This window comes from Pollicipes pollicipes, unplaced genomic scaffold, assembly GCF_011947565.3.
Source record: "Pollicipes pollicipes isolate AB1234 unplaced genomic scaffold, Ppol_2.1 Scaffold_3447;HRSCAF=4054_pilon_pilon_pilon, whole genome shotgun sequence".
NCBI classification, from domain to species: Eukaryota; Metazoa; Arthropoda; class Thecostraca; order Pollicipedomorpha; family Pollicipedidae; genus Pollicipes; species Pollicipes pollicipes.
This window is the reverse complement of record NW_023596297.1, coordinates 39,514,832-39,524,463: the sequence shown is the minus strand read 5'-3', so window position 1 is coordinate 39,524,463 and position 9,632 is coordinate 39,514,832. Positions and strand designations below refer to the sequence as shown.

The following is a 9,632-nucleotide window of genomic DNA, read 5'->3' as shown; positions in this document are numbered from 1 at the left end:
AATGCTCATGAATGAAACTACTCTCCATGCATCATTCCTTTTTTACTTCTTAAGGGATACAAGTGGCAACTATAAAACTACTCTTTTGAACTTTTCTTGCCGAATCGACGCAGCTGCAGAGCACCTCGCCAGTGTTGTGCTTTGAAAAGCACAGGTGCGCCGTGTTGCTTTCGTCGGCAGTGATTTTGTTACGCGTGTTTCAAGATAATGATCGATTGATTCTGAATATGCTATAACCGGCCTCAATACAACTGACTGGTATGTGGCGTGCGGCAGACAACCTGGAAAATACTAGAACTTGAAGAGCTTGAGCGGAAGTAACCAGCAAGCCCCCCCCCCCCCCATATATCAATATTCATACTTAAAATTGCATGAGTAAAAAGAGGCGCTCAAACTCTTATGGATGAAAACCCCCGCTTGCACTCATAATAAGATTTGCATTAACTACTGATAGGCAATGAATAACATTAAACAGCCATGTACTCTTAGATTCAAAGATGGTTGACGCCGCTTGGCCGAGGGCTTTTGGTGAATATACTTTTGCCATCTAAATTCGTAGACTTGTTCCCCTATATTGGAAAACTCGGAAACCCCCGAAATCATACACGCCGAGGCTGGAATCGCTCATATCTCTGTCCGTCTGGGGAAATAATGACAAAATAAAGCCAGCGTTTCCAAAGAAACAGCACTTAGAAGGCGGCACTGAAGCTCCAGATGTTGAAGTATTGGCCAGTGCGCTCAAGGTAGCATGGATCAAAAGATGGTGGACCCAAAACACGCCAATTGAAGGGTTTCTGCCAACAATCAATTTCTCGTCGGTGGATGATTGCCCATTTTCAATGTGCCGTTGGAGAACACGATATTCGGAGCAGGAATCTCAATGATTTCTGGGATTAGACCTGAACGGCATGAAATCAGCTACGACAAATAAGAAACACAAATAACAAAACATTAACACGGCCTTTGTTCTTGAATCGCTTCTTATAATCTAAAATATGTATACCAAGTGGACAATTGTGCTTAATGAAAAGACACAACTTAGTGTATGTCAAAGACCTGTACAACTGTTCCGCTAAAGGGTGGTACACACAGTTACGGAACTACGGCAAAGTACGGTATCTGGACGCCATGACGCGGAGCACCGTGATCAGTACAATGACCAAAGTATGACGATCATTGCAACGGCTTAGAGAGGTCTCGGATTCTTCAACGGCAGTATCAAAGCCAAGATCTGTGAATAACGCCATGGAATGGGTATATGGAGCTCTATTGGTTCCCAAAATGACTGTAGATTGTTCATGGCAAGCAAAATAGAACTCGGAGAGATTGAGGAGATTCCTCAATAGGACAAACTGACTGTATACTTGCTTGTTCTACTTATTTACATACTTGAAACATAACTCGCATTATGCTCCTAGCTATGTTCTACTTGGTAACTAATTTGCGAGTACACAAAACAGTGAGTTTAGTGACTTTAATTCCGCACATGACGTAAAATTCTTCCAACTCGCAAGATACTGAACATATACCATATGATTGATCATGAAAACTGTATCCTTTGCAAGGACGCAGTAGAGTCAACCTTACATTTGACGGTTAACTTTCGAGCAGTTAATGCATTTTGGGGCCGTGTGTGGAGCACGCTCACACCTGCCTTAACCGGCGCCAGGCCAGGTGAGCACAGCTCAAAACTTGACCTCTCCGGACGTTTTTGTGAGCACAGCTCAAAACTTGACGCTTGCAGCAGCGACAAGGCTTCAGTATCTGTTCATCTATCATTATGAAATCTTCCGTCAAAAGTTGGAGCTTTGATTAGCCAAGATCAGTGCTCCAAGTCAAGCCAAAGAGGCAAAAAAAAAAAAAAAAATTCACCGCGCATAACCTTTTTCTGGGGATCATTTACCAGTTGTCAAACTTGCCTTAGTATTAAAACATGACGGTGCCAGCACTTTGTTTATTTCAGATTTTTTCGAGGCAAAGTCGGTGACTTGAGGTCAGGTCAATTTTGTCCATTTTTCGCCAATAACTCAAATTTGTGCGCATTCTTGTGCACGTTTGGTATTTTTATGTGAGGAAAAGAGCACCAGCTCACATGCACAACCATCACATGACCACAGAGCACGTGACCTTGGCCCAGGTCATAACCTATCTCTTTGTGTGCCTTCTGCAAACGCCTGCGTAGCTCAAAATAGACAGTTACAACGGATGATTTTGAGCACGGAATTCAAACAGTATACTGAAAACATGTTATGATATCATTATTATGAAAAATGAGGTCACAATAGGTCACGTGAAGACATGCAAGGTCGCATGAGGCCATCCGAAGTCAATGATTTCTGTTATCAGTAGCAGAGAGGTTAGATAAACGAGCGCAACGCGTGTAAGCACCTCGTTATCGTATTTGTGAAGCTGATGACGCATAATCTCATGTCTCAATATGCCTGTACTCAGTTTGCTGCAAATACATTGCTAAGCGTCAAAGGGCTATGGGTAATGTATGCAACAACTTTGCGGTGTTGAGAATCTGTAGATGCACAACAAACTCCTTCTGACCACGGAGAAGCATTGCACCGGCCATTTAGACCCGATTAGATTACACCCGAAGTCCGGAGCACTGCGTGAAGGAAAAAAAGACGTCGCACCTGCTGACTACTGGTAAACCAATCTTGAACAGTAACCTGACCTGACCTGACACTTGCATAGAACATAAATGGTTGGAATGAGCTCACCTGAGTCTTAAACTTAGTTTTGTGCCCTCAGTATCTGCATTGACGTGCCAACGTATGCTTTAACTGCATCTATCATGATTGTCTTTTACCTCTTTTGACCTCTGGTAAGCTCACATTTATCACAATGTTAAAAAAATTGTGTGCATTCTTCATGATTTGACGAGACCTTCACACCAGTGTCTTTTTTTCCGTGCGACGTCTGAAAATTTGACGTCTTGGGGCGGGGGGGGGGGGGAATTCAGCTTGTTCCAGCCGGGAGCGATTGCCTTATACCCCGACCGGGCGAGTTTAAAGGAAGTGTTCTATATTTCTGTGAGGATTTAAACTGAAACAGCCATATTGAAGATCATTCGGCGCATTTTATATCCCGCACTTCTCCTTAAGCATATCAATCGTTATAGGTGAACTTTTTCATCATATGTAATGCTTGCTTCAATATCTTCGAATGAAGAGCGCTCCCTGAATTGTTTGGGAATTCATATTAGTAGCAAACGCGATCTCGAGTCTTTTTTTGTTCCTAGCCATGTCATTCATTTGGAAGCATAGTGAGCCTGAGAGTAATCCGACTGTGTCATCATTTTTTATGCATTTTAGGGCCCTCCAAAAGAGTGCAAACGCGTGTTTATCCAATGAAAGGTCATAGCCGAGGAGTTCGTGTTACTGTGGAGCGCGATGGAAAAATGATAAGGCTGCGATACATTACCAAGCGCCCGGGTGGCCGGTTGAATACCCTTCGCTCAGGTAGGGGTCAGTCTGACCCCCTGGGACCCCAGGAACTAAGTGGGCTAGAGACGCCAAATTCACCGAGCGTGTAGACCTGTACGTGGACTCATTTACATAAAATTTGAGGTTCTTAATTTATGGCCCTTGGGTCAAATAAGATCAAATAAGGTCAAACTTCAAGCTTGTCTCCAAAATGTTCCAAGAAGCATGATACTTGTTCTAAACGAAAGGTCACATGCGTATTTTAGGTCAGTGACCTTATTTGACCTTTCGAATGTCATAGTGACCAGAATCATGAAAACTGCTTTGAGTTTTGTATTTGAATAAGCGACAAAGATTGCGCTACGCAGCATGTTCCTAAAAACGCAATCTTGACCTGGATCATTTTAGGTCAGTGATCTGCTATGACCTTCAAGAAGTCCATGAAAGGTACATACTGCGGTTCCTGTTCGCAAACAATTCGAAATGAGAACCAGAAACTAGTTCATACAGCTATCCTTGAAGTAAATAAGCAGGTTGGTTTGACCTTGGTTGGACATTCATACCCGACCCAAGGTCAACGGAATTTGGTCATTCAATTGTTGTGCTGTCTAAGGAAGTATATCAGAGATGTATGCCTTCGTCTAATACTCCGTTGTTGCATCAGATTGAACTATTCCCTGGAAATTTACTTCGCTGAGTCTACGGCCTGACTTTGGCCTGCCGTGGGTCCGTGAACGTACAAAGTGCATCTAATTTGTTGATACCACACGATCTGCTATTCATGTGTCTACAGCCATACAAAATTTGGCGTGAATACACGGCGTCGTTCGGAAACTATTCCGTAAAAGCCCTCAGGGGGCTAATTTGAGCCCCACCCGAGCTCGCGTGAAGGTAGCTATGCAAATTAAAGCTAGCTTGTGGTGTTTGTGGTGTAGAAAGGATGAGGGAAAGCAGGAGGTTGGGTGGGAGGAGGATGAGCTCGAATTACAAAACTGAGAACTGGCACTGGTAAGGTAGGTGATGTGGATAATGGGAATGCACGTGATGCGATGACGATATCTAACGGCGTCGCTGTGCCCTACGGTGTTAGCAAAGTGTTTATTCTTAAATTATGTAGACAAATAATAGGATGCTAACATTAATACATGAATACAATATTTAAAAAATAACAATGCGACCTGCGACCAGTGCCCAGCTCCGAACACCCGGACTCAGGCTGGCAGCAGTCCATGACCACTTCAGCCACGTGACTGATGTATCCGTCAGCATAGTCACGCCTCAGCACGCCGCGTACAGAACACGTGACTGATGTACCCGTCAGCATAGTCACGCCTCAGCACGCCGCGTACAGAACACGTGACTGATGTACCCGTCAGCATAGTCACGCCTCAGCACGCCGCGCACAGAACACGTGACTGATGTACCCGTCAGCATAGTCACGCCTCAGCACGCCGCGTACAGAACACGTGACTGATGTATCCGTCAGCATAGTCACGCCTCAACACGCCGCGTACAGAACACGTGACTGATGTACCCGTCAGCATAGTCACGCCCCAGCACGCCGCGTACAGAACACGTGACTGATGTACCCGTCAGCATAGTCACGCCTCAGCACGCCGCGTACAGAACACGTGACTGATGTACCCGTCAGCATAGTCACGCCTCAGCACGCCGCGTACAGAACACGTGACTGATGTATCCGTCAGCATAGTCACGCCTCAACACGCCGCGTTCAGAACACCCACAGTATTTTATCACAAAGTTTATTCGCGCACTAATACGAAGACTATCCTTTACATTGGACCAGCTTCACATGCCGTATACATTCACCGTGTGTCACAGACGTACAAGTACCAATAACCGTGCGTACGCGTGCGTATATTTATATACAGCAGTCGACCGCAGCCAGACCAGGCGCGAGCCGCCACATTTCCACCGTTGCGCTTAAGCTCAGCAGCACATAACGCTAATGACACGACCTGCAGCACACTACTCTTGGAGCCGTGAGGACCGGAGGCCCAGGCAGCACCGGCATGGCGCGAGCGGCGCGCGGGACGTGGAGCGGGCGACGCGAGCAGCGCCGGCCGCGACCGCACGCGCCACGCTGCAGGCGCCGGCCAGCTGGCTACCCTCGGCCGGCAGCCGTGCGCCCTGTGATTTGAGTCAAACCGATACAGACTGCTCGCCCGCCGGCCACCACCCAGTGCTGCTAGCTGACTCCTGGCAGCGAGCAACGAGTATTGGACAGTGTGTTTCAGCCAGCCAATCAGTGTTGGTGGGAGGGTGCTGCGTGTGGGAGGTAGGTGTGACGGGCGAGCCGCGGCCTCCCTCCCCACCTGAGCCCCGACTCCGACCGGGCCGCCGTCCAGCCCGCAGGCTAGCCGCCAGCTGGTCGGTGGTGAAGCCATTGCTCCTGGCCTCAACCCACTTCTAACAGCGACTTCTCAACCATTGCTGGCAGAGCGTTTTTGTCGCCTTTGCCAGACGAGGGGATCCCCAACGCAATCTGCCATCTCTGTTCATGCTATAACCAAGTGGAAAATGCCATTGGATAGCATAAAACTGCACCATCACTGCCACTGAACGTCACATCAAGTAACACTGACAGGCCAAAAGGGGACAGCAGGAAAACAATAATCGTGTTATATCCGTGTATCCGTGAGCCATCCGTGCTAAAGCGGTATACAGCAGGACAAGCAGTATAAGCTATAGTCCTAGTTGCACTACATCTTGCAGAAGTTTAGCATTTGATACGCCCTGCGACATGTCAAGTCAGGTGATCAGGGTAGGGCGTAATGAGCATGGGCACCAGCCCACGGTCGCAAGAAATAACCATGGTACGAATTAGCCAACAGCGCTGTATACAATGTCAAACTACGCCGAATAGCGGCTGATGTGAGCCGTGATATGTAAAATTGAGTCACAAAGGTCAAACATTGAATTTAACAATTTGGTCACTTGGCTTTTTAGACCAGCGTGAGCTTGGATGGTCTGATGTCAAAACTGCGTAATATAAGATAACATCATACACTGAAATGAAGTGATTGCTTTACTTGAAGGTATCAGCACAGAACTCACAGAATTTGCAGTCGAAGGATTCCCCAAATCCAAAATATCCTGGAAAACTTGGAGAGGTACAGGATTCCTTAACAGGATTTAGTATTACTGAGAGCGTATACCTTACAGCAAAAATGCACTTTTTACGGGCTGCGGGCGAAACAAAGTCGACGTGACACTAATAACATCACTAATTACCTTCCAAAGTTAAGGTCTTCAAATCTGTACATAATGGGCAATAACACTTTATATTTGGATGCCAAATATTTTTGTTTCACACTCCTGGCGGTTCAACAACCGTTTCAGACCTATTGCGAGCTCCGAGATTCCCAGCCCAGCGGCGGTTGACTTCGCCCAGCTCACCCGAGCAACTCGGACGTTTCACTGCTCCAGCGCGCCATACCAGCGTGACACGTGCTGGCTTCCGAAAGCATTGTGGGAGCTATGTGTCGTTTCTTTTCAAAGAAAAAAAAACTATGCGTTAAACAAAGAACAGACGTAAACAAATGTATGAAGCGTTTTGATTAGTTTCGATATGGTTTTATTAGCACAGTGCAGTGCCGACATTGTTCAGTGCTTGCGAAATACTAAACACACTTCCTGGGTGCATTTGAATGGCGCGGTGCCGAAGACAGTATCGAGAAACTCTGCTAACAGATGTTGACAGCTCATGCCCCGGCACACTTCCAACTGGCAGACGCGCTGGCCGCTGGCCGTTGATGCTGTTGGGTCAGACTGCAGTGGGGATGATGCCGCACAGTATCTTGCCATGCAGAGGACCCAACATGGAAGGCCTCTCACCTAAAATGGCCAATTTTCCGCACTCCAAGAATAAACTGCATTAAATCCGATCAACACATACCAATGAATCCCGGAATTGCAAATGCGTCGTTCACAAGTACATCATTTAACTGAAATCACCCACAAATACGAAACAAAGATTCGGGGAATAATGAACTTTGACCCAGTGCTCCCAGTACATCATCCAGCACTAAATTCTTAGCAATATTTACATTTTATACGTTGAACAGAGATTTTCTACGACCCCCACAAGGCTCCATATCTATAAAGCAAAGCGCTCTGACTTCTAAAATGAACACCTACCACGCTTAAATGGCTCGCCTGCTTCTAAAATGAACACCTACCATGCTTGAATGGCTCGCCTGCTTGATGCGCGTGCAGTGCGGACTGTGCACTGTCTCACTCTGGGCGGCTGGAAGCCTTGCCCACCGGAGAGCGAGGCGGTGAGAACTGGACCTCTACCCTCGGCGAGGCGGTGAGAACTGGACCTCTACCCTCGGCGAGGCGCACACACAGCTCGGGAGCACTGCCTAACACAGCTGCAGCCAAGCCCGGCCAGAGGCCACCATTCTGCGCGCAACTAATCGACAAAGCATGTCCTGAGCAGTTAAGGACGGCATGGCTCGCACCAAGTATACCTTTTTGGCACAATTCGGCCGCACGTCACACGCACGTGAGAGGAGTGGAAGGAAGACCCTGACCACGAGTACAAGGAGTGCACCTGGCGAAGAGGAGTAGGACGGGCGAGGCCTGAACAAATGATATTTAAGTAATGCACCCATGCACAACGAAATTATAGTAGTCACAAGCCATAAGATGTACGACGCGATTTCGGCCAGATGATTTGTTTTTTGGACTTGTCGACTGCTTCCTACACAGCCATGTGGCCCCCACACGATTAGGTCCCAATCCATCCTGCGACGCAGATGATTCCAAGTGGGGTAGTCGATGAGAAGGATCAATACGCATGTCGGTCGTATTTGCTGGGATTAATGGTGTCATTACTATTTTGTAGGTACACACACCCTGCTCGATATCCAGAAGGCCTTCTGACAACTGAATATACCTATTCATACAGCTTCATAGGCACAATCATCGACACGAGTGACAAGACAGTCTGACTCCCAGCTGAGCACGCTTGGTTAGCCACTACCCTCTTAGTAGTTACAGTGGTGACTGGGTTAGCCACTATCCTCTTAGTAGTAACAGTGGTGACTGGGTTAGCCACTATCCTCTTAGTGGTAGTAGTAGTGAATGGGTTCTAAGGGCCTGTCACCTGCAGCGGTTTTTGGCGTCTCCACTGACCTTCCACCACGGGTGGACCATATAATGATGTTAACAAACTTACAACACAGATAATGCTAATGAACCCTCGTTGTGCCATGCAATACCACGGCACAGTGTGCGTGGTGAATAATTTTATTTGAGTTATCAAACATGCTGCCTTTGGTGGAGCTCAAACCAACAGGAAACGTCGCTCGCCGCTCGCCAGCATGGCACTCAAGGAGCCGCTGCGGCATTAAGCTGCATATTAACGTGTAATATTCTGGATGCTGCCTACTGATGCGCTAAGACATGCCATCGATCTATTTTGTAACTGGAAGTGGAGACTTGGAATAAATATTTCAAATTGAATCAGGTCTTCTGGTGGGCATTCATGCCTGTAAGTTGTGGCGTACAAACCTCATTACTATGCATGTCAAACCAGCATGTATATCCACAGCGTCAATGTTGAGGAATAAATCAGACCTCTGGAAGAAAACTCGAATTAAATCTCCTTTTCATATGTGAAAGTAAGCCTGAAAAGAACGTCACAATGCCAAAGCAGCGTTATCTTCTTACCGAAAAGTCAGCTCCTTGAAAGCAAAAACCGAACTCCGGGCGTATATTAACTTCGGAAATAATAAAGATACCTGAAAAATATAATCCTATTAATGTTGTCCTGTGCTCGTCCAGGGAGCATTTGGCGCTTATATATATATATATATATATATATATATATATATATATATATATATATATATATATATATATATATATATATATATATATATATATATGTATATATATATTTTTTCAGAGCAAGAAAACAAAACAACAACAAAACAGAAAGGACACAGTATTGTGACAGCAACAGGCTGGCGTTGGCTTGGGAATATAACTGGCGACGTGCGACGTCTCAACACGGTGCCTTGGTCATAGGTATGATCGGTCGAGAACAACGCAGACAGTACATGTCAGTCAAGATAGCTTTCAGCAACATTTTCTTTCTAGGCTTGCGTGCACACCATACTGTTCATAATTTAAAATGACAACCTGGTTGGTCAGTGATGGTAAAGA

General features: G+C 46.3%; 1 protein-coding gene across 2 annotated transcripts in view; it reads right to left on the bottom strand.

Annotated features, from left to right (window-relative positions):
* Positions 1–5,181: 5,181 nt before the first annotated feature.
* Positions 5,182–9,632, bottom strand: part of Nmdar1 (glutamate ionotropic receptor NMDA type subunit 1) — a 117,183-nt gene continuing 112,732 nt past the window's right edge. The window contains exon 20 of one of the 2 annotated variants that reach the window (XM_037215021.1): positions 5,182–9,205. In XM_037215021.1, coding sequence (XP_037070916.1) covers positions 9,131–9,205 — 75 coding nt within the window. In that variant the 3' untranslated portion in view covers positions 5,182–9,130. The remainder of the gene's footprint in view (positions 9,206–9,632) is intronic. The other variant, XM_037215022.1, reaches the window with a different exon arrangement.